The sequence below is a fragment of the Oryzias latipes genome, chromosome 16, assembly GCF_053564925.1.
Source record: "Oryzias latipes strain Hd-rR chromosome 16, Olatipes_Hd-rR_3.1".
NCBI classification, from domain to species: Eukaryota; Metazoa; Chordata; class Actinopteri; order Beloniformes; family Adrianichthyidae; genus Oryzias; species Oryzias latipes.
The window spans coordinates 29,358,707-29,385,223 of record NC_136252.1 but is presented as its reverse complement, the minus strand read 5'-3'; the positions used below and the strand labels follow the sequence as shown (position 1 = coordinate 29,385,223).

Genomic DNA, 26,517 nt, shown 5'->3' with positions numbered 1-26,517 from the left:
GAGAAAGAGACAGCACATAACAGCAATGCCCAGTGGCTGGTCTCTCTGAGAAAAGAACATAGCAACCTCCCTGAACAGAATCCAGTAACCATCACAGTGGCAGACATCCAAGAAAGAGTCTCAGGTATGAAGAACTGGACAGCACCGGGCCCTGACATGATACATGCCTACTGGCTAAAGAAGCGAGCGCCTGGCAGCACAAATGAACCAGCTGCTAAGAGATGGGACTCACCCCGAATGGCTAACAGAAGGGCGAACGATCCTGATCCAGAAGGATCCCTCAAAGGGTGCAATCCCATCCAACTACCGACCAATAACCTGTCTGTCCACAACATGGAAGCTCATGTCAGGCATCATTACAACCAAGATAAACAGGCATATATATATATATATATATATATATTTAAAATCCCCCATAATCATAAATATGTTACAAGAAGATGTTAAAAACACCTATAAACTTCTATTGAAGTGGGTCTTCAATAATCCATAATTTTGAGTTAAATGGAAAGTAAAACAGCTGATAAAAAAGAAAAATAATCCTCATGCACACAAAATTGGCATAAGATAACTACCGGAAGTCATAACTGGTCCTTTTCAAAACTTCCTCCAACTGCAATCTCTGGTCCTTGGATAGATTTTAAACTAAAGAACACAGTGTAGATAGAGAGAGGGCTCTACTATCAGTGAGGAAACAGCAACTTGACCAATGTTTATCCTCATGAGCCAAATTTGCTTAATCTCCAACTAGGCACTTTCCCTCATTTTTTTCCTTTTTAAAAAGAGGTTGGTGGATAAAACTCTGGGAAAATTGTAATGCAGAGATTACAACTCTGATCATCTGTGCTCCCCCATGCTGGCTTTTTGAAGACCCTTTGGAAAAATTCTAGGATGAGTTTCATCTGCAGGAAACGCTTCGACCCCTTTGTATTCAAACTTTCCCTTTGAACTCTGAAACCACCTCCTCAGCTTTCTTTTTTTTCCGAGCGTCCGCATTTGGTTAATTCACACAAATCTCACTCTTTGTATATCTGTCTTCCCAGTCTTTACCTTTTTATCTCTTTATCTCTTCCATGCTATTCTGAATTTCCCCACTGATCCTCCTTGACAGTCTCCTCCCCCTCCCATTCCTGACCACAGCCACACGTTAATAATAAAGCCTCCTTTGGCTCCACCACATCTATGAGGAAATCTTTTGGCAGGTCATCTGTGCCTGTCTGATAAAGAGCAGCGCATATGTTTCATTCCCGCCTCCCTCTTTGTCTCTCCACATTTCTTGACAACTATCATTCAATGCTGTTTGGCCCCAAAAAACACAGCTCGACCCATGTGGATTCAGGAAAGACTGAGTTATTTTACACACAACCACTGTGGCATTTAATGAGCCCAAACCTGATTAGAATCTGGGAGAGATAAATAAAATGCAACTTGACCAAATCAAGCCTACGGGAATTACAATAAATTACAGCCAGACTGGATCCCAAACTCATTTGCGGTGAGAGCAAAGCAGATCTGATCTGTGCCGTACACGAGCACATATATTTCACAAATACTTTCAAGAACCTAATGCCATTTGGGTTTAAACTAGAGCATGATTTAAATCACAAATAATTAAAGAAAGCTGATGAAATGACATTGTTTGTTCATAACTAATCAATATGGGCAAGTAGATAAAAAAGACTGAAAGAAAAATTCTGAAGTGCATCAGCGAAGACATTAAAGTGTGTCAGGCTTTCGCATAAATCTGACTTGAGGTTTAACTCGTGAATTAATATACAAAAGATCCAGCCGCGGTCCATCGGGAAAATAGGTTGTTGCCTGAGGAGGCAGAAGACAGAAGACAAAGAATCTTTAACATTTATCTACGAGGATGATTGTTGTAGTAAGTCTTCTGCCAACTCTCTGATTGCTCGTTTTGATTTCCATCAACTCCTGAATAAAGGCTCAGCATTTTTGCAGATATACACTTTTGAGGATGATTTTTAAAAAATAAAATCAGAGTATATAGCCTTTAGGTGTTAGTCAAATGCACATATGTGGTGTTGCATTTTTTCTGGTTGCAGGCTTGTGGAGGGACGTGCGACTACCTTATGGGACGTCATAAAAATGTTATGTACCATTGTCGTGACTGTGGTTAATGCATCAAAAACTATTTGAACTATTGATCCACCTGTAAGGCCAGTTGTGACCAAGGCATTAACTTTGAACATTTAGGTCCATCATTTTGGGAAAAGATTGATGCACCTACATTTAAATGTCAAGTGGGTCATCATAGTGAGGTCAAAAACACCATTTCAACATCACATTCAGGAAAAAAAGAAAAAGGGAGACAGACGTGCTGATTTTGCTGTGGCTCCTCATCGGCAGACAAAAGACGATTGCATGTCCAGCCAACCCCACCACCCTATCAACAATTAAACACCAACCCTTAAATTGAACACTAAGTGTCAGTAACCTAAATGAAAGACGGGCATTCAGTGATAAGACAGACAGTCAGATAAGACTGTCTGAAAAAAACAAACCAAAGAACCACTGTAGATCAACAAGGATCTTAGCGTGTAGGAGAGAAAGAAAGCCAGGGTGTCAAAGTTCTGAAGGAAATGTCTCCTGAGAGAAGTGAGGAATTTATTTATACAGAGAGACAGTAAGAGGAAGTTCTTTAGTTCCCATATGTGCGTTATTTGAAGTATCAGACAAGGTATCTAAGGATCTGCCAGTCATAAAAGGGAAACACGTTCTGCCAAGTTTCACGCACACATGGTAATAAACGTGTTGAAATACCAAAAGTCCACTGAGACGAGCTCACACTAAAGTACAGACATGAGGCAAGCTGTTCAGGATGTACAGTAGTAAACACACACATTTTCACGTCCACTAAAGAAGAAATACTCATTTTTGAAAAAAATGTCACTTCTTATACGGATTGGTTTTTGTTTCTCCTAAAGAGCATTATACTAATAATATCTGCATTTATATTGAATACAAAACATAGGAAAGAAAATAACATATAAAAAAAATAAACAATAAAAAAATGTCTTCCCATCAATTCAGCACCTGAAAACATGCTCAGAAAGTATTGACATTTGATATACAGCTGCACTGAAAAGGTCATAAAACTTGTGCCTATAAAACTATGGGCCCTTTGGTTCCTATGCTAGCTGAAGGTCCACCAGGGAGCACACAAATGATATTTAGTCTACCTGGGCTGACTCAGGTTTTTGTTGAATTTTCTGTGGAACGTTGTCTCTGAAAGTCTTCACTGATGCATGTCGGTTTGAATGGTATTGCAGAAGAATGTGTACACTTAAATGCACAAAATTAAAGGAAGGTTTAATAAAACGTGTAAAATAGAAATACAAGAAAGAATTTTGAAGAATGTTAATTGCCAAACTAGGCACACAGACACGCATCCCTGCTTCACATTTAAGCTTTCCAACGTAGGACATGAGACGCCTGGCTGTTATTGGTGGTGGTCCCTTTTCTCCACAGTGGGATCTGTGTTCAGCCATGTTTAGAGCCCCATTTGGGGCCAGATAAATCAAGCCGCTGTCTACCAGAAGCTTCCATTAGGGGCCCTGCAAGGCCCCTGCACGGCCTGTCAGTCACCTCGTCAGTCAGCGAGCCGCCCTCTTCCAGCGTTTGAACTCATAATTACAGGGAGACTCCGCTTAGTTTGGCCCGGCCTGTCTCCCTGGACCCCCACCATCTCCCAGACAAGCGGCACTTGCTAGCCTGACGCTAATGCTAATACTAACAAACGACATGCATTTGGCCTTCAGAGGAAACGGCATAGAAGAAAATATTTATGGAAACTGAAATGTCTCCCTGCTTTCTTTGAGCCCCTTTTGGCCTTCTCTTCACCCGTTTCCCACAAAGTCCTGTAGGGTTTAAATTTTCATACGTTTGAGCCACTGCGTTGAGTTCCACCTCAAGCTGGAGAGGTCAAAAGTTAGACAGAATGAAAAACTAATAGCAGGCCAACTTCTGCCAGAGGAGATTAATCAAGCGTGAGTAAAGGGGAGAGTGTAAAATACAGGGTCCGCGATAACTGATGGCTTTTTAAGCATTGACAGGGAAGGGAGGTGGAGGACAAACACACCTTCAACCAGGACAGGCAAAAAAAACACTTCCAGTGACCAAAGGACCTAGTGACTTTTGCCTATAGGTGATTTTTTTCTTTCGTACCAGCCTGACACATAACAAACCATCATTCATGAGTTCTGACTGATTCTGAAACTCATCAATCATAAGCAGCTGCTTGCAGCATTGGGTTTTTTCTTTGAATGTTAGCCACTCTAGTTAGCAGATGAAAAAGTTTCTTGAGTTTATATGTACACAAGTCAGATGTGGCTCACTAGACCTTTGGAATTCATGAATAAAATATAGACCTACACAGCCAGCATGAACAATGGAAATATTATCCACAGCAGCATAAATGAACAGCAGACCACAGGGTAATCCCACGGGGAGCTCGTTCCTCTTATCTCTGATGATTCGGCGGTGATGGCCGGCCACTGCATGTGCAGACACACACTGCTAACGAGGGGGAAATCCCTCCCTCCGCATCGGCCAAGATTGATGCTGAAAATGAACCCAACAGACATTCTTGCGAGCCGAAATGAAAGAGGTGCCTGGTTCACCAACATTCCTGATTGGCCGCACATTCTTTTACCACCGAGTCACGCCTTCATGAGGTAAACGTCCATACATTTTTTATCTTCCATAGTAAAACAAAGTTTTGACCAGCAAGGGGTTTCAACTTGAAGAGCAGATACTTTTAATTTCAAATCTGGAAGGACCTGTAAGCATAGTGAACTCCACTGTGGCTAAATGACTTGTGACGCTTTGTTGTCAACACCTTTTTTAGCTTGACAAAAGTTATGTTTACATGTTTTTTAAGGGAAAAATTACGACCAAGAGCAACTAAAATTTTCAGAGACAAAGAATAACAAAGAGAAGATTTTGAACGACTAACTCATGTTATCTTCTGAAAAAGAAACTTATGAAATAAAATCCACTCAGCTAAAATAGAGAGATGAAATAATCAGATTAAAGTGGAAATGTTATGCTTCAAATTTAAAACCCCATTTAAACAGAAAAACAGCAGGATGTGAAGTACCCTCATCTTCTCCGTTATGGTAGCCAAACTGCTGATTTAGCATCGGAAGCATGACTCTTAAACCTGACATGAATTATTAATTTAACGGAGCCATCACTCTTCCGACCAGTCATTGATAGCCTCCATTATGGCCAGCGTGTATACATTACAGAGTGTATAATGTGTCAGAAACTTCCCGTATATGAGCCGCTACATGGTGGGAAGAGAAGAAAATGGAGAAAGAGAGAAACAATGTGATAGATAGGAGTGACAGGACAAAGCATTAGCATGAGGAGGTAGGGGCATCCTTCCACAGCTACCATGACATACCACAATGGCATCTGGACAGGTAAAACAAGCTACAGACGGTCAGCATTGTCAGCCAGAAGGTCATACAAGTACTTAAGTCATGTTCACTGTTGAAGACAATATGATCACTTCTAGTGAACAACTGCAAACAACTAATACCCCCCTCAGAGGTGGTAAAACAACCAGAAACCAAAACATTTTTAAATACAAAATTAAACTTTGCATTTGACAGATGTTTTTGCAAAAAATTTTGCTGCGCTGGATAGTTTTTTATTTTATTTACTTTTTCCATTTAAGAGAAGTATTTAGGAGAAATACTGGGACAGTTTGTGCTATTAAGGTCATTGTAATATTTCGAATCATTTTTATAGAATCCAGTACATTTCTAAAAGTTTTCTTTGTATGCACTTATTTGAAAAAAAATTGTGAATCTTTCAGTGGTGGAATGGGACATCTTCGAAATTGACACAAATTATATGGATTTTGTGTTTTTTTTATGTAGTACTTTGTCGAGGGGGAAAATAAAAAAAACTCTAAATAAAAAAGTTGATCCAGAGGCTTAGATCAGCCATTGTTGTTTGAAATCAATGTAAAGTTATGATTGGTGTTTGAAGCGCATCCTCATCTGTCTATGAAGACTCTCATTCATCCAGGTTGGTTCCATTGTAGTAGGTTTAGGGGATGTCATTTGGACTTGGTTTTAAAGTTAGAAGACGTTTCACCAATTCTGAATTAGCTGACTCTTCCCCCATGAGCGCATATATACCAGCTCATCGACCAGCTAATTCAGCCTCTTGGATAAGAGGTGAAACGTCTTCTAACTTTAAAACCAAGTCCAGATGACAGCCCCTAAACCTACTACCACTCATCCTCATCTGTTCTACACCATTGGTTTTTTATCTGGGTTTGATACTGATCATTTCTTAACAAATGTGTTTTTAAACCTTTAGTTGTTTCAACATCAATTTATGGCCAAGAATTGCTAATTTCTTTGTTGAAAAGGTCAACAAATGTGATGGAAAGAAGGACGGAGAAGAAAAATGTTATAGAGCAGAGAGGAGAAGAGGTGGCTGTCTTGGAGCAATAAGAAAAACAAAAGATCAGTAAGAATGAAGTGAGGAAAACTTTGAATAAGATGAAGAGCAGAAAGGCAGCTGGTCCTGACAACATACATGTGGAAAGGAAAGGAAGCACACCTGTGGAAAAGGTGGCAGCAGAGTATCTGACTGGACCATTTAACAAGATTTCAGAGAGTGACAGGAATGGCAGAGGAATGGAGAAGTGTACTGATGCTAAATTTTTAGGAAAAAGGGAGAAATGCAGAGTTATGAAAACTACAGGTAAATAAAGCTGACGAGTCACACAATGAAGTTATGGGAAAGATTAGTGGAAGCTAGACTAAGGTTAAAAGTGAGCATTTGTAATAACCAGTATGATTTTATGACAAAGAAGGGTACCACAAATGCCATGTTTGCTTTGAAGATGCTTCTGGAGAAAAATCTTTAAAAGTCAGGTCTGAAGGTCAGTAGAAACTATATTTTGTCTTTGTAGATCTAAAGAAAGCCTATGACAGAATGCAGAGAGAGGGGATGTGGTTGGTATGGGGAAGTCTAGAGTGGCAGACAAGTACATTGGTGCTGTTCAGGGCATGTATGAGAGCTAGAGGACAGTGGTGAGGTGTGCTGTAGGTCTGACAGAGGAGTTCAAGGTAGAGGTGGGACTGCACCAAGGATGAGCTCTGAGCTCCTTCTTGTTTGTTGTGATGATTGACAGACTGGCAGATTAGGTAAGACAGGAATCTCTGTGGACCATAATCGTTTGCAGATGACATTGTGATCTACAGTGACAGCAGGGAACAGGTGGAGGACTATCTGTTGAGATGAAGGTCTGCTCTGGAAAGAAGAGGAATAAAGTGAGCTGCAGAAAGACATACCATAGTATGTGTGTGTAAATGAGAAGGGCCTGAAGTGGAACAGTGAAGTTAGAGGGAGCAGAGGTGAAGAAGGTGAAGGACCTTAAGTATTTAGGGTCAACAATACAGAGCAATGGAGTGTGGGAAAGAGGTGAATAGGGGTGTGGAAGCAAGTTTGAATGGGTGGAGGAAGGTTTTAGTTGTGATGTGGAATAATAAAAAAAGAAAGGTGTAAATGTGGTAAGAACAGCCATGTTGTTTGTTTAGAGACAGTAAGTTACTTTGGGGAAGCAATAGAGGGGTGGAGCTCTGATCAAGAGCTCATAGGTTCCTGCTTCTTGTGCCAATGTGCCAAAGTGTCCTTGGGCAAGTCACCGAAACCCAAAATTGCACTTGGTGGTCTCTTTTGCGCTTTGCATGGCAGCTCTGCCACCATCCATGTGGGAATGTAGGTGTGTATAAGTGAATGGGACTTGTAACTGTAAAGCGCTTTGGGCCTTAATCAAGGTAGAAAAGCGCTATATAAATATACACTTCTTACAATTTACAGTGGCTCTGAGAAAGAGACAGGAAGCAGAGCTGGAGGTAGCAGACCTGAAAATGTTGAGACTCTTAGAGTACAAGGCTGAACAGGATCAAGTATGAGTTCTTTAGAAAAACAGCTCAAATGTTTTAGAGAAAAGTGCAAGGAAGTACATCTGAATGGTTTGGATATATTGAGAGGAGGGACAGTGATTATGTTGCTAAAAGGATGCTGAGGTTGGAGCTGCAAGGAAAGAGTCCAAGAGGAAGACCAAAGAGGAGCTTTATTGATGTTGTAAAGAAGGTCATGAGGGTGGTTGGTGTGAGTGACAAGGATACAGAGGATAGAGTTATATGGAGGTGGATGATTTGCCGTGGCAACCCCAAAAGGGAGCGGTCAAAAGAAGATTGCTATAGAAGTATGATCACAATAAGTGCTGTTGATTAAATGTTTTATACTGAGGACATTCAACAGAGCAAGTATATTAACATTTTGGTTGGGTGTGTTTGGATCAAGCTCTCTGATTGCTTATCTTGGAGAAAGCCAAGATGACCCGAGGTGATCACTGTTTATTTGAGTTTAAATGTCATTAGGAACTTCAGCAAGTTCATTCATTTCCTCTCATTAAACTCCACCAAGTTTAAGGACCGTGCAAAGTTAATTTGAATTGATATGATGCGTTATTAAGGAGCCATGTCAAACAGAGACTAACTGATCACAAAGATTTACACAATGACTTGCTGACCGCTTTATAAGCTAGTGAACAGACAATTCCACTCAGCCTCACCTTGGAAGCCAACTGAAGGTGTTTGACCTTGAATTCAGCCTCTAAACTAAACACAGGAGCAAGAAGGCATCAACTCACATATAAATTATTCATTATAACAAAAAGTTAAAAAAGAAATATAGTAGATGAAAACTGACTAAACTTCAACAGCACAGATGATAGATCTGCTGTGCTTTTGTGAGTTGAACTCACACAATATCTCAAAGTCTGAACTCCCAAAGCACTCATTAAAGGTGTCACAAAGTATTCTAGATGTCCTAATGTTTTACATACTCCTTCACTCCGAGCCCTAAAAACTCAAATCGGTCCTCTGAAACATAAATGCACCCACAGAGAAATGAAGTGATGACGAGTTAGTGTGGATTTATAGTGTGAAGTTTGTATTCTGGTGATTTATAGACTTCCTCTGTTTAGATGATTAGCTGTGAGCTCACACCCATTTGGACAAAAAAAAAAAAACACTTGTGTTTTAACAGAATTGGAAGGTGGCTGATACACCCAACCCTCTCCTGTGCAGTTACAGATAAGTATTTGTGGATGACTGTGGCTGTGGGTGCAAAAGTATTCACATAAAAAATTTCCTCCTAAATGGTTTCCATCATTCTTGGTCATTTCTATAGTGGTATCAACCCAGATAGGATTTTATGGATTTATGAAATTCCATCCAGAGGTTGAATCATCACAAACAATTTCTCTCTACATCTGGTGTTCATGAGGAGTCCCACTTTGGACTAGATCGGTGTTTCCCAACATTAAACTGTATTTTGTTTTTGTCATCCTACCCTGTTAAAACACACCTGCCTTTGAGGACTGCTATTATCAGGCTTCTGCAGAACTTGATGAGCTGAATCAAGTGTGTTTTAGCAGGGCAACATGGAAAACCTGCAGGACAGTGTTCTCCAAGCACCAGGGTTGGGAAACACTTGAATAGAAGAACTTCTAAGTGAGTCCCTGACCTGGTTGTAAGTGGCATCCAGCAGGGTGTCCAGGTTCTGCAGCGGTGCCGGCGTTTTGTCTTTGAATCGAGCAAGCAGGCGACGCTGAATGGCTCTGAATTGGGCTGCCTGATCTGAGAGCAGATCTTGATATCGCTGAGAATTGACACGTAGCTACCAAAGACAAAGAAGACAAGAGCTTTTATTACAGTCTTTCATTTTTGTATAATCATCACTGTTCTCTCTTCTTTATGCTTGACCTCTATGTTTTAGATGTGGAGCTTTTACCTGAAAATGACGGTCCACAGACAAGAAGTAGTCCTGAAGTGGCAGAGTACCACTGAAGCTTTTCTTGAAGTCTTTGATTCCCAGTTTGGAGAAGTGCTGATCAAACCTCTGGACCAGTTCTTTCACCACCAACCACATGTCCTCGAAGCTGTCACTTTGAACTCGGTAACGCTCTGATGAACAGACAAAGTTAACAGAGGTAATATTCAAAAGCTGAAACCATCTCAAACAGATGCCTTTGAATCCAGGGCTGACTCATCCGAATCTCCATCTTCTACAGCTACTTTTTCTAGACCATCTACCGTATTTTCCGGACTATAAGTCGCCCTTTTTTTCATAGTTTGGCAAGGGGTGCGACTTATACTCCGCAGCGACTTATATTAGAAATAAATTGAAATAAATACATTGTTAACCCTCCTGTTATGTTCATTTGTGAGGAACAGAGATGATGTTCCTGGGTCAATTTGATGTATGAGGTATGTTAAGTGTTAAGAGTATGTTAAGTGACTCAGAGAATCAGCAAACCTTTTTTTACAGTAAGATCTTGAAGACTAAAAACATAATATTCTATTTTCCAATGATTTCATAGATTCAAAAATGCAATAAAAATGACAACTGTTTCTACAAATACAGGATGAAAACAGAGTATAAGTTGGACAATGATGCTTCATGAAAGGAATACATAAATCAGTATGAGAAAGAATTACTGTGAAATTATGAGATAAACAGTCTGCTATGATTGTGTCATATGAGTTTGTGCAAGTTATTAGTTCTTGGTCTCAGATTTTGTCAAATAAATTTCCCGTCAAAATGCGACTTATAGTCCAGTGCGACTTATCTGTGTTTTTTTCTACTTTATAATGCATTTTTGGGCTGGTGCGACTAATAATCCGGTGCGACTTATAGTCCGGAAAATACGGTATATTGTAAAAACTTGTTTGAAGTAAAAATGCACAAAATGTCAATTAGACAAAAAAATCATAAATCAGGTAACGGGCATATTTGTAGTTTTAAGAAAATCATTAACCTGACAACATGTGAAATTTTAACTGAATAATAGAAGTTAGTTTGGTTTAATGTGGTGCACAGACAGCTTTTGGTTATTTGAACTGTCAGTAGTTTTGAAACAATATAATTGTTCTATATCACTTTTTTTGGCAAGGTTATATTTGTTCTGTGGCACAATTGAGAAGCAGCTCATTGCTGTCACTGTTCTCACTACTGCTAGATGACTTCTTGCTGTGAACAAACACACACATCATGTTCATCTAAAGGGATTTCCCTGGATCTCAATACCATCGAGACCTGCCACCTGCTCCCCAGGAGAAAGGAGAAGGATAAATTAGCGATCCTCATCAGTTTTGTGAATCACAAACACAAGCTAGCTTTGATGACCCAAAGGAAACACCTGAAAGGTTCGGCTGCTTATCTGAACGACCATCTGACCAGAAGGAATGCTGAAATCTCAAAACATGCACGACTTCTCAGGAAGCGTAAGCTGATTGAGAACACTTGGGTTAAAGGCTGCAGGATTTACGTCAAACCGCTCGGTCCAGAGGACCGGTCCAAGGTTCTGGTTGTGAACACCATGAAGGACTTTGAGAAGTGTTTGATCACGGTCGTCTGAAACAACATGGAGTAATAAATCAAAGAGCCAAATAATTTCAAGAAATATGACACCTGGAATCATCACTTTCTCTGTATGTCTGACGTAACCTGAATAACAGCAGAGCTCTGACCTGCAGACAACTTGACCTCAACTTTCACCGTCGCTGATATCAGCTGAAGAACGATATGGACCTGAATCTAATGTCTGCAGTCATAACATCGAAGAGAACTATAAACTCTGTTTTGAACCCAGAAGAACGGCTGTTATCAGTAAAAGAAGAAATACCAACCTTAGACAATCGACAGTTATGGACCCTTTTTACTTTTCCCCTACAGCATTACTTTATTATAAAAAATATATATATATATATATATATATAAAAAAAATATTAACAAAAGTATAACAAATGATTAATCACTTATTGAAAATTGTTAAATTGATTGACTTTTAATGATATTACTTCACTTTCTCCAAAAATTGATACATTTATTCAAAAATCTTTCCTAATGTAGCATAATTTTGCACATGTTTTTAACTTTTGATACTTGATGAAATTTTGCTATGAAAATTCCTGAAACAGTGTTGTGTCTACTTTACTGATATAGTATTATTTTTTATTCATATGAATGGCTTTTATAAGTAACATAATCTGCATATATTCCAGATGACTGATCTGCATTTGCCATGTTGATTTCTAAAATAGTTATTTTTGATGTAATACTTAAGTAATTCATCTTTGTCATGTGCTTTATCGATATCTTATGATTTTTAATTCTGTCTGATAAAAACTGGGAACTGGATATTGATAAATCATGTAATAAAATGGTTATAGTATAACAGGGTGGGATTATATAAGTTCGCTTCCTTCCACTCCCTTTCAAGCAATACTTATTAATATGTCTAATTATCCTAAGTTGTGTTGTATCCTAAGCTGTTGTGTATTATTTCTACTTAATTGCTTGAAATAAACCATTTCAAATCAAAAAAAAAAATGTTAAAGTAGATAGTGGGACTTGAATGTCAGAAGGCAAGAAAACAAAATGGATGTATTCTTTCCTGTTCTCTGAAATGTGTCATTATTTAGCTGATGTCTCACTGGTCAAACATCAGTTTTGGCTGACAAGCACACTTCCTGATGGATTTGCTTCCTCAACTTACCTGAAATGCTTACAGAAAGTATGTGTTGCTGTGTAATTTTCTGACTATTTTCAGACTAGAATGGATTCAAAACTGAACTGTGGGAGTTTTAGACAAAAATAATCAACCCTTGAGCAAGCTGGTGAAATTCCATCCCTTCTACTTAGCAAAGTATACAAAGGTGTCACTGGGAATGATAATTGTAAATTAGGTGTGAAATCACTAAGGTTTACAGCGCAGCTTCATAAGGAGGGAAAGGAGCTAATCATGTCTGAAGAGCTGTGATGTTTGTTCATTTGTTTTTATAAGGGAAACAAGCCAGAGCGGTAATAAGAAGCGCTGCTGGGAGACTTACGGGAGGTCTTGGAGGCCAGCATGGTGACTTTGGCTCCTGACAGAAACTGGAAGGCCAAACAGGTCCCATCCTTATCTTCAGCTTTTGCTGAAAACTCTACAGAGGGAGACAGAGGGGAATAAAAACACTGAGATGAACAGATAGGACAGTCCCTCATGTTACAGGTCGCCATATAAACAAACGTGATACAGTCACACTGTTTACAAAGGCAACGAGTGCAGGCTCTCTCGAATCTCCCATCACAACAAAAAGCACACAAGTCTGAACACAACGTTTGTGTTCAGATGCCCTGACGGATAACTGTAACCGATGCTCAGATAAATCTAAGAGAAAACTGGCTGACTGTGCTGAAATGCACAGCATCGCATGTAAACACATATACTTGAATAAATTCCCAATCCCACTTTTTTGAATTGTTTAGTTTAAATATTTATCTAGGTTTACACAAAATGGTTTCATAGAATCAGAGCTTTCTCATATTTCTTTTTAACTGCAGGTCATTTGTCCTCATGAGACCCTGCTACTGATTATAAGACTCAGCCACAAGAAGAACAGATCAGAATCAGAATGACTGGTCAGACATGCACCATAACGTCTAACTGTAACATTCACACTTAGGACTAAATTACCTCCTGCTTTTGTTTTGTTTTGCAATGTAAAGTTATGACATCACCATCCAAAAAAGTTAATTTCTGGCTTTGCCACAAAAGTTTTGGAAAAAGAGAAAATAAAAACTTGTATCTTATGTGTCACTGCTTTCATGTCTTTTACAAGGGATTTGGTATGGTTCAACCCTTGTGCTATCCTAGGCACTTCAACATTGGGAGTGGGATCATCTCGACCCACTAGACAGTGCGCTAAACTTTTTTTCTTCAATGATTTGTGATCTTCACTGGTGTCCATGGGTTACATGAAATCCTCTTCACCTTTATCAAGGTAGGGATAACACATCAATGTAGGGGTGGGGTCAAAGGATAGCAAAAGGGTTAAAAATAATCTATTGATGAGCACAGTCTGACCAATCTGTTCTTCCACTTGTTAATGCTTTGACATTTAAAAATGTAAAAGCCGTATTTGCTCTGTGGCCTTTTAATGCACATTTGAATAACATTATATGCATGCTCTGAGGGGGTAGAGGAATATGAAAGCTTGGTGCCATAATTGCGTAAAATTGTAAGAAAATGTGCAGCTAATCAACCCATTCCAACCTATGTGGAATCGCCCAAAGTGAAAAGTCTAAATACATTGATCCTCCTGAATGTAAGATTACCAATTATTTCTCTGGTCAGTCACACATAGAATTTGTTGCTCCTACTGACTCATTGACTCTAAACTGAGATTAATTTGAAACCAGTTTAGAACAAATGAAACCGCTCCCCTTTTTTGAAATATGTTCAATAATCGAGTAAGATGTGAAATGAGGTGCTGCAAGTCGTGTTAAGAAAACAGTGATTTCCTGCTGACATTTTGAGACAAATTTGGAAATCCCTTTGCAAATCCCTCAGCTTTCTTTGGTTGCAGACTCTACATTGCATGAAAATCTTTATAATTTGGAATCACGCCGAACGGATGTTCCATGAATGTTGTGCGGACTCCAGCTGAAAGTTCAGCTCAACTATACCTGCAATTAAAACACATTAAACATTTTCACATCTGCAATATCAGATTTTTGTTTCTGTCAGCAATTAGTCACAATTTAGTATTTCTGTACATAAACCAAGCCTGAAACTATATGTTAAAAAAAAAATCACTATTTATATTTTTACGACAAAAAATGAATAAATTATGACCATCAGTACTTTTCTTTCCACACATTTTGTTTTCCGACAATATACTGAGACAAAACCAAAAAATATAGAAGAGTGGGCATTTCTCGACTATAAGCGAATTTGTGTGGAATTTCTTCTGCACATAGTTTAATATAATTATTAATATCATGTCAAAGATTTAGTTACAAAGCTGCGTTTGGGTTTACAGAGCTGTGTTTGCTCAGGAACTTAAGAACAGCTTAGTTAAGTGCGCCTGGATGTGACAAAGTGCTTTTACCCTGAAAAATGGAGCTGAGGTCAACTGGTGGCTGATTGGTGTCCACAGTGATCTTGAACTTGGTGCTTTTGGCTGGAGATGTAGGTACACACACCAAGGCCAGAGGAAGAACGAACCTGGACTGAAGAACCCTGGGGCACCCTAAAACAGTAAACATACAAGCATGAAGGAGTTCAATTTTACCAAATATCCTTATGATAATCATCATTTTCTATCAATGACAATCTGACAATCTATCATTTTCTTTACCATTATTGCATTTTTCCTGAAAAAGTCTACCTTCCCTTTAGTGCTGTAAATTGAATGAGGTTGCTCGTTCATGAAGCAGACGTTGTTAACATTTGCTAAGAAAGTCAGCACTGCAGATGTTCAGATTTCAGACTACCCAAGAGAATTAGGACCAAGAGACTCAACATCAACACTGTGCATGTTTGAGATCTGAAAGGGAAGTTTTGTGAAAAGTAGAGGAAAATGTTGAGAAGAAATATAACAAAATGTAAAAATATGAAGGGAGGCAGTGAGAAAAAGTCAATGACAACTATGTTCTGAGCTTAAACAGTGCTGAGCTTGGCAGAAATCTACACTTAGCTAGAATAACAGAATGAAGGAAAAGAGGGATCTAGGAAAACAGTTGTTAAGGAGATGGAGCAGGGGAACCAGAGGAAAGGGGGTGAGCTAACAACAAGAGAAGCAGAAAATGTGGGCCGAGAAGGAACCCCAGTGGAAATGAACCAGCATGAGACAGAACGAAAGCAAAATATTATGAGAATTGACAGATGAAAAGAGCGTAAGAGACAGTTTAATTATGGAAAATTCCCAGTTATTACAGATATTAATAATTGCCCACAACTACTGTGCACTTTTTCACTCTACACAAGCCGGTATTGTGCACTTGTGTAAATAATTCAGTTTGGAATGAACATATGAACTGAAGCAGACAAAGAAGTAGGGAAGAAACAAAGCCAAGAAAAACTAAACACCTGCAAAGCTATGAATGGGTAAAAAAAAAAAAAGGATTAAGTTCTAGAACAGAAAGAAGGATGTGATCCTTTTTCTTCACATTTTACCCAAGTATCGATCAATTGTCATAGATCAGTTAAACAACAAAAGGACAACTTCCATCACAAAACAAGAGGCTCCATAAGAAATTGTGGTTATGCAGTAAGTTTATTCTGTTTTGTCAAAAGTCAGCACCTCTTCACCATGTCAGGTTCTACAATCTCTAGAAACGTTTTTAACAACTCAGACCCTAAAACATGTAGATTTGGTGTCTTCCCTAAGGGTCCTTCAAGAGAGAGCCTGTGGGATGGAACCACCTACTCTCTGCCTGAGCCACAGCTGTCCAGTGCAAAAGTCAGAAGTGTGAAGCGAACTCTGGCTGCCAAAATCTCAGTTCTCAGTGATCTTGATGCTTTATTGTTGGTGGCTCACATCCATCTTTCTGCTTTTCAGCCTCTAGCTGGCTCCCAAATCGTTGGTGTTTAATTTCCGCTCAAACAGGTGAGCTCAGCATAAAAGCCATGCTGAAAAATTTGGATCATCTGACAGTGAAAATATCCACATCTGCTTTAAAACAATACAAGATCAAGTTTTGACTCTTTCTGAAGGAAGTTTGTCATTTTGTCATCAACCTTCCTTAAATTTTACCCAAAATGGTTTACGTAGTTTTCACCATCTGCTCAACATCAAAAAGATCTTTAACACAAAGGAGAATTTTCCAAACTGTTCTGCTTTGTTGTGACTTGAATGTGATTCTGATCTAGGTTGGCATGAGGTAGATTGATGAACTGCCTAGTCCTAGAAGTCTTAAGCTTGCCCAGGTTATATTTCATAATGCAGTCAAATGAATAAAAGCCTCAGCTGTCTCAAAAGTAGTAAAACAAATATTGAAAAAAAAACATTGGAATGCTTTTGCAAATGATTGCTATGTAAACATCTAGAGTTATGTCAGGGGAAGAATTTTGTGAAACTTTTAATATTTTTTAATGTTTTAGTATTTTCATCCAGACTCTGTGCAATGCCAATCTTTTTTTTTCAGAGTTAACACAAATAACACATATACACTTTCTTTCTTCAGCCTTAAAAACAAAAATTTTGAGTTTGACCAAAAAAAAAAAAATTGTTCACGCAGATCCCCATTTTTTTAATAGGCAAGATAAGTGCCAGAGTTGGGGTTGCACAGCTTCAATTTGGTGTTTAAATATTCTTTTAGAAATAAACTTTTTTTGTGGATACTTTAAAAAAGTTGACAGACTAAACATTTCTTAAATACATGTCAGGGACCTTAAAATATCAGAGTTGGACAGAGTAAAACTTTTTTTTTTAATATTCAGTGGTTTTATTTGGCCAAAAAAATTGTTACTGGACAGAAACAGTCCTTATAAACAGTGTGCTGTGCATTGATACCAGCTGATAAAAACATACTATTGCTACTCAAGAGATTAATTCACAATTTTATAGCTTGTTTTTAAACAAGAATAATGGGAAGTTATGCTTTTATCATAAAATAGAATTTTCCATCCATCGCCTACACCTCCCTAATGCCGTGCAGGGTCATAGGGATGCTGGAGCCTATCCCAGCTCCTGAAGGGCAAATCTACTGTTTGACTAACAAATTTGTCAGTTTTTCCAACCTTGTCCTGAGCTTTATTCTTGTTTGGCTCTCTTCACTGAATGTTTTCTTTACAAAAAAAACAGCACATTTACTCTAATCCAATAAGATCAGACGCTGTGACCTGTGATCTCCCTCCCAGTGGCTGATGCAGGAAATGAGTCCTTATCACCTTTGAATCAAAACTGACCAGCGCTGCTGTTGTACTTCTGCTGGCGTATCGAAGGACTGAATCCAATTAGCTGTAATGTGCCGGTGTGTGTTTGTGTCTGTGGTGTGTTGGAGACGGAAAGAGAGACAAGGAGCAGAGTTTATTTGAGTAGCAGACCACTGTCCAGGATCAGGTTCTTACCACAGCTGCACTGATGTCACTCTGTGTGTGGGTCTTAAAAATGTGTGGATACTGCATGTGAAGCCCTTTTAAAGTAAATGTAGAGCACCGGGAAGATGATGAAGAGAAAAAAAGCAAAGCACACTTCAGATGTGAAACACATTTGGTCACAAGCTGCTATTGGGTTTTCCTTAATGTAAATAGAAAGATATATCGTTCCTTTAAACAGGCACCAAAAAAGACTCAAAAAAAGTAGCTGCCAGACACAGCTAATCAGATGCACCTAATAAACCATCCCCATTAGATACCTGGTTTTGTGTCAACACAAGAAGTGAATCATGAACATTGCTTTAGAAACTTGACTGATTTTTAACTTCTACGCCAAACAAGGTAAAGTACATCATTGTTAGATCTGAAACAGTTACTTTAAAACACTTAAGACCATGTTCCCAGAAATGAATGTCTGACAGAGCTAATTACTAAAGCCTTAGTCACATGCAGCTATACTGGGTGTTGACCTGTACAGGTGCTGCGCTTTTTGGGATTCTTCAGATCCGTAGATGGTTATAGAGGGGAGTGCCGCATCTTAAGGGTGGGTCTTGCGGTTTCCTTGGGGGTCATACGGCCACCTTAAGGGACGTCATGCAAATGGAATGAACCATTGTTGTGCGTGTTGTAAGTGTATCGCAGAGTTTTTGTGGGCCAATATAAGTTATGCGCACTTATGAAATACTAGGAATGCTGTCATATGGTGCCCCTTACGTCACACTGTAGTCATTATTGAGGTGTGCGCCCTGGTTCCTCTGATCTCGTGAAAATGCTGCAAACACTGTGCAGATGATACCCAAGTGCCTGTAGGACGCCTGTAGCATGCATACACAAACTACAATCTGATTATCTAATTTCTTTAACAGTTAGGTTTCATGCAGGAAGCACACACTTATCACTTAAATAGTACTAACGGGCAGTGCCCATTAAAAAATACGTACAACATACCTGCATCTCACCTACTTCACCATTACTTACCTTTACATGTTGTATAAGTGTTTGCTACGACCTGCCACCCACAGCATGCCCATAGAAAAAAAGATGCATGAACATTTTCACGCGATGGGCCTACCGACCGATCTACAACCTTGATATTCCATGTGGCCGCCTGCGTTCCCTGTACAGGTTTGCCCATTTTTCACCCACAGACAGCATGTATCCACCCGTAAGGGCAGTTGTGACTAACACTTGAGTCTGACAATGACCTCAAAAAGAAATAATTTTCCCACTCCTCAGGGTTCATTGAGTTAAACGCCAAAGAATAATCTTGTGTAATCTAAGGTTAATGAAAATGTGACTAGAAAAAAAGGACAAAAAGTTATAGTAGAGTTGGAAGAAGAAGAACTTTTGGTCCACAAGAAAGCGGTTGTGAATGGCAAACAATCCGATTTCAGAAACTAAAAAAGATCTTTGACAAAAGACTGAAACCTGCATGTATCTGGACGTGGCATACAGAAACAGCCAACTGCCAAGCACAGTGGTGGAGAGGGCGACAATTTGAGTTTGTTTTACCACCTTAGAACCTAGACACCTTGCAGTGACTGAGTTGACTTTGGACGTCTCTGCAAAGGAAAATAGTCTTGAGGTCTGAAGTGAGGCTTTGAGTGACAGCTAAGAATTCCTTCACACAGGAGACATTGACAGCATCACACAGAAAACATACTTCATATTTTTGCAAGTTACACTGGTTGTGCAAGCCATTAGATCACTGTGTGTACTTAGTTATTTAGGAACTTCCTACTACGTTTAATGATAATGGCACTGTAATATTTGTGTCAAGAGGCATCTGAATCATGTTAGGATTTGGAGAGGACTAGATGTTTTCTTATTACATCCACTATGTAGTTCTATACTAGTGTGCATGATATCTGAATCATTGTGTTTTGCTTTAAAGCACAAAAACTTTGACTAAAACAAACCCAAACAGAAAAATTAGGTAAGCCCTTCAATACTATTTACTCATATGTGTACAATTATCCTTGGAAAACCTAGTTGGATACAGCTACATTATAGCTGTCTTAGTAGTATCAGAATTGGTTTGATGTCCATGTGTTGGTTGGGGTTAAGCACTGAGTTCTTTATGTTTGGGGGAGGGGGGGGGGGGGGGGGGGGGTTAATGCTTGAAAACTATCCACAAGGGAGCACATAAATAAAGTCATGTAAATGTGTTTGCAGCCATCTGTGCTGGAAGAGGACTGTAGACATGTTTGAAAGCGCATGTGAGACAGATTGGGTTTCTGTGTGAACTGCATCAAGAATAAAAGCACAAATGCACATTTACATTTTCCATAGAGTGAGGAAATGTTTCAGTGAGTTTGTAGTGGCCCTTGCCAGGTATCACATAACAGGCACATAAGCACAGAGCAGCAGTCTTTTCCTCTGTGTGTTTGGAAAGTATTTAGAGTGCATTTCTAAGTGTTTAAGGTGGTGTTTGGAGTGGTTCTCCTAAAAGGCAATAATAATTTAACATACACAGAGTAAGGTTCTATTTGTTCTAATCTATCTAGCTCTGCTAACATGACACTTACCTGTAGGATTAAGCTCTGCAGAATGGAAGGAAGGAAAAAAGTTGATTACAAAAATATTAGGGATCACACAAATGTATACAAACAGAATTGTTCAGCACTGACTGAGAACAAAGAAGAAAAAAGTGAACAGTTGAAATTACTCCATGAAAGTCAGGAAAAGCTCAGGTCATGTTACATAAAGTCAACATGTTCTAAAACAAGTTCACACCCATCCATGCAATATCTAAAATGAGCAAAAATAAAAAACGTTTAGAAAAAAAAAGTGTTTTTTTTTCTTATATTTTTTGCAAAAGATAAAAGTTAAACAAAATCCCTGGAAAGACCAATTTGCAACGTTTTCTGAGTCTTTTTTTGTTGCTTTCTTGCAAAACTTGGATGGGACATTAGAAAGTAACTTCCAGATGGAGGTTGTATGACAGAACAAGATGAATAAGATTTGTAATTGACCATTAAAACAGCAACCTATTAAGATTGATATGAAATCAGCCCTGCAGACAGATATTAAAAATAAAAAAAACGGAACAAACATATTTATCACTACAAACTAATCAGGATATTACAATTGAATTCTGGTGCCTCCACTTTTTTTAAAAGGCATTGTAAATTATTCATTATTGCAGTGATTGATAATGCATGAAGTTTTTACATGTCCACTGGTTTCGGTTGTGCTTTATTTATTTCTGAACTTGGCAGCGCAGCATCCCCAAATGATGACAAACTATGGTCAACCACGCAATGTAAAAATGTAAGCAGCAAGTTATGAACATCGATTATTTCACAGTCTATTAACATTGTTGGGCCAAACATTCAAGCTGCACAACTTGAATAGTCATGGTATAAGGTACAGCTTCAGTTCATAACAGTTTCTATAAACTACAACACAAAAACAAAAATCTGTAAAACTTAGAGACACTGGTGTGTAAGCAGTTCCTTTGGTTTAATCTAAACTTTGACTCTTAATGTGTTTAAAACACCACACCTCCTGATGCCCCAAAGCATGAGTGTAAAAAAATTGGGTTGCATTAGTCTGCTATAAAAAATGTAATGTTATGGAAAATGAGCATACCCTGTCCAATTCTTAAACTCAGATGTATGTTTGCTTGTTTTTTATTTTTTTATTCAATTCACTCAATTCAAGACAACACAACCCCTTATAATATAGGCTTTTTTTTTTAGTTCAGAAGTATCATTTTTTTTTGTCTTAAATAAAATAAAGACATCAAGATGACAGCTCTGCTGCCTAACAGTGGTGTCAACCTATAATCACTAGTAGCTATGAGGGGTTCAGTGTCTTGGCAAAAGAGACTTCGACACACAGCTGGACAAGACTGGAACCAAACCTGCAATCCTCCAATCAGAGGTGGACCACTATACCTCTGCACCATGGCTGCATGATTCAAGGGAGGCAAGGCGGAGCAAAACAATGTGGTCTATGTAGTCCAGTGCATTCAGCTATATAAAAAACTAAACAACCCTTCCCTGCTTAAAAGGATGGCTCATCACAGAAGAACCTCAACATCAACCCACCATTCAGTAGTTCACCTGCACCTGGAGGACAGAGGACCCTCTTTTGAAGGCAAAAGTCATATTCTGAACAGAGAAGCTGGATCATTTGAAAGAGGAGTTCCAGGAGTCCATCTGGGTCCAAATGGAGAAAGATTTTCTTAACAGAGGTTGGAGTCTGAGAAGTTTTCTGTTTTATATATTTTATTCCTGTTTTGACATTTTTGCCCGGAAGACTAGAATCCCATTCACACACAATAAACTAATAAGTAACCCACCTCTTACTCACTCTGAGACCCCACCAATGGACTCTGGCCGACCACTGTAATAGGCACGGGGCCATTAACATTTGCATCTGCTTCCACAACATCGTTATTTAACTTTCTGCCACACCTTTATAGTTGTCAACCAGAATTTCCTTCCATTAGTTACAAAGGAAGAAGCTTCCAGTGAAATGTCTTTTAGATCAACTTTGAAAGTCCAGCGTTCCTGAAGACCAGAATCCTGCAATCTCTCATCCAAGTTTTTTCTGCTCTGAGATTAAACCATTCCCTCTGATGCTTCTCTAACCTTTAGGCCACCGCAATAGAAGTCTGTGAGATTATGCCTTGATTTGATTGGTTGAAGAGGATTTCCTGTAAAAGTGAATGAGAAGCAGATGGCGGGCTGCAGTCGAGGAAAAAGCTCTGAGGCAGAGAGTCACAAGTTCACGTCTTGTTGAAAGTCACGCTTCCTGATGTCAGTCTCTCTTTCCTCTAAAACCTCAGGCTCTGAATCGTTCTGCACTCGTCTAATAAAATGCATTGACATGTATTTCAAGTACTAATCTACAGATGATGAATCATTTAATAAACCTGAAATAGTACAGAGAAGAAAAAAAACAATGATACCATTCTATATTGTTCTGACAAAACAAAGAAAGGTTAAACAAGTTTAAACTTATTTAAATAAATCATCTTGATGACTCCGATTTTGTTTTTACTGTATTTAATTTTATGTATTGTCTGCCCACTTTATAGAGAAAGGTCCGTGAATCTCATTATAACATGTATAATGACAACAAAGGCTTTCTTCTCTATTCTAAAGAAAATTAAGATATAAATATGAAGGAAATGTATGGCAAAATTAAAAATTAAAAAATTAATTAAATAAAAACCAAAAAAAGGGGGTCAATGAGGAATGCAGACTTGCATTATCTTTAAATCTCTGAATTTATGAAGTTATGAGATTAAAGTCGGAATTATTTTAGCAAAAAAGATGCCACCTCTCATCATCCTCTATTTTTTATCTCTTTAAAATTAATTTTCTTCAGCACATAACTAAATAAACAAAAAACAAACTAAAAAACTTCTCAAGCATTGTGTTCTGCAGTGTAATTGATCTGTTTGGTCTAAACATCTAATGTACTTTAAATAAAACATAAAACAGGACTGAAGAACATCCCAGCAAATTCAGCTGTGAGGGTATTCTCTACTTAAAAATATTTTTCAATCCCATTTTTTGCCTGAACTGCACCATGGTGGATTGCTCCTCCCACCTTTGTTGATTCTCTGCACACAAGCACTGCATGGGCTCCACGGTAAACTCAGGGTTAAACACAATGCAGCATGTGTCAGTCAGCTAACTATGATCCTTGTTTCCCGTTTCCAAGTGCACAGTAAAAGTAGCGTCTCTCATCGCTAAAAAGGAAGAATGAAAGTTTATTGAGCGTGTCTTTCTTTTACTGGTGTTTAACAACTGCTGTCTAAAAAAACGCTCTGTGGTCATCCGAATAACGATGGACATTGTAAAAGGACAATGATCCACAGCAACAAAAGCAAAAGACAGGTTTCTGTATTTGGTCAAACTGAGGTCTCAAACACAATAGAAATGCATGTGATAGATGTTGAGTGCCAAACATAACCTTAAACTGAAGCACGGGTATTGATGTTACACTCAAATGGGAAAAGGTCAATATAAAAGCAGTCCTTTTACTTTTTTCTTTTGTTAAACAAGGACAAAAAAATAAAAAAATATAATTCGACAGGCCTTTTCTGCATTTTACACACACTCCCCTTCCCATGTATATTAGTAACAGAAGCATGTTGCATGGAACATGTGAAGCATTTAAGCCTTTACAGCTTTTAATGTTTATACAGACTGACAGATTGACATTTCAAGAAAAAAATATAACCAAAACAAAGGAAAACCTTCGTATTGATGGCTGAACTACCTCCAATACATGGTCAACCTTAAACCAATAAATCCCTCTTATATTTTCATACTAAGTAGTATTATTTAATCCTAAAATGCTAACTCCTGTCTGGGGCTCAAATTACCCATCAGCCCTGCCAAACAAAAGAGAGAAAGCAGGGCTGAAGGAGAGAAAAAGAGAAAAGAAAATATTAAAGAAACACAAAAAAGAGAAATGAAGGTGGAAAAGGAAAAGAAGGAAAGAACTAACAAATTAATTTTGAGTGAAAACGACACAAAATACCAAAGAAGGCTCTCAGGCAAATGCACATTAACACACCCACAAACACACACACATCCACACACACACACACACACACACAGGAGCAACTGTAAGACAGCTGCCAGCCAGTCTTCAATTTGTCACTTCTGTTCTGGTGGAAAATTTTGGCTGAAATGACCCGTTCACTTGTGTGGCATAAATCAGCTTAACATTGCATTTCTATGAGCCACTTACACTGATAATTGATTGATTCAGAAAGTATTCTTTTGTACAAAAACTGCATATAAATTATTCTTTTTATCAAGCTGCAGCAATTATGTTTTTGTCTGGGACCATGGAACCCTGCTATCTCAGTCCTTATTCAGATTATGATAATAAAAAACAAAAAAAACAACCAGAAACAATTTTGGGGGAGGCAATGTATGACAAACCTTATGAATCTAAAAACAAAACCGGGAACTTCAAAATGTTATGAAAATGACTATATTTCACCCAAATATCTATCTACATGATTTTAGTTTCTTTAAAAGTCCATTAATTCCTTGGGGGAATATTGTAGTTCAGACAAAAAAAAGCAGTGGTCTGCCTTAAATGTTTGTGGTTTAATTCCAAAAATCTCTTTGTGTAAAGCTACAGATGCATTGGGTATGTGACGGACGTTCAAGAACGCGTTAAACATGAGTTCTTAAACGGTCTTAAGCCCATGGTGTTCACACTGGACAAGCAGGGAGGGGATTCTTTTGCCATCTGCACCAGGCTATTTCTTTTGGAGCTCTAATCTGATATATGAAAGACTTGGTGTCATATACTTCAACCACAATTGATCATTTCTCCTTTGTGATTAATTTTCAAACGGTTGACATTTCTGTGAATTAAAAAGAAACCATCCATACGTCACTACCAAATCTGAGCCCCTTTGTATGTAGAGCCTAAACTTGCGTTGCTACGCGTAAAGGTGAGAGTTTTGAACGGAAAATCAGAAACAGCGCATTCATGCACAGGCGTTTACATAGACATTTCGTTGAAAGTGTTCACTTGAACAAATGTTGCCGCGGGTGGTGTGAACGTAGTTTTACAGTCCATGTAAGAATCACCAAAAAATTTATGAGCGCCATACTTCCACACTTCTGTTGCTGTTGGTAAAGACTTCTATCTTTAATGCTACAATAAAAGTTTAATAATCTTTTCAGCAACAAAGAAAAGCTTTATTTTTTATTTTTATGACAATGGTGGCTTCCAAAACAAGCAGCTTATGCAAACAATAGGAAATTTAAAATAAAGCAAATCTTGACATTTACCCCACACAGACTTTACGCTTTGCTTCAATGATTATTCAAAATTAACTTATAAAGAACAAATAAAGACTTGTTTTAAGAGATTTAACGTGTGCTTTAAAGTCAGATATGTTTTTTCTTGCATGATTAAAACTATATTCAAATAATTTTTACATTATCTTTAAAGCACAAGTATCAGGTCATAATCGTTTAACCCTGTAACACTGGAGGTTTCGCTCGTGACACATAAATGACATACGCTCTTCGACATGCCATAACTTCTCAACCGTTCATGCAATCAGTGCGAATCAGTTGATTCTGACGCTGAGAAAAGTGGCTTTTCATATCAGATTTAGAATACATTACGAAGGTAAAAATCAAAAATCTTTTTTCTGTGGCAGAATTAGCTGATTTACATTGATTGAGTAAAAGGTTGAAGATTTACGATAGTCAAAAGAATGTCAACACTGGAGCCAACGCTCTAGTGTAAAAGGGTTAATGTCGTTTCACCAACATCTTTAATAGTTAACAGCAGCCCCGTGTCAGAAGAACAAACAGTTGGAAGTAAAGGCCATAGAAGACGTGTACCATTTGGCAGTTTTTTTTTTTTATTGAAGTATTTGGAGCAGCTCATGAGAAAACGGTTGGTTCAAAAGTGCCTTATCTCACAATCTGAGGCAATCTTGTAATACACAAGAACTGAATTAGTCATTCTTTGGCTTTTGGCCTAACATTCCTCCAAATCTTTTGCCACACACTAACAAAGAA

The 26,517-nt window shown here is 38.3% G+C and overlaps 1 protein-coding gene across 5 annotated transcripts in view; it reads right to left on the bottom strand.

Moving 5' to 3' along the window:
• Nucleotides 1–26,517, bottom strand: part of bbs9 (Bardet-Biedl syndrome 9) — a 175,627-nt gene that overhangs the window by 108,730 nt on the left and 40,380 nt on the right. For 3 of the 5 annotated variants that reach the window (XM_004078331.5, XM_078932975.1, XM_078932973.1), the window contains exons 15-19: nt 20,518–20,532; nt 15,000–15,140; nt 12,954–13,049; nt 9,853–10,025; nt 9,586–9,738 (exon numbers count right to left, since the gene is read on the bottom strand). In XM_004078331.5, the coding sequence (XP_004078379.2) occupies nt 9,586–9,738; nt 9,853–10,025; nt 12,954–13,049; nt 15,000–15,140; nt 20,518–20,532 (578 nt within the window). The remainder of the gene's footprint in view (nt 1–9,585; nt 9,739–9,852; nt 10,026–12,953; nt 13,050–14,999; nt 15,141–20,517; nt 20,533–26,517) is intronic. The other 2 variants (XM_011485713.4, XM_078932974.1) reach the window with 1 other exon arrangement.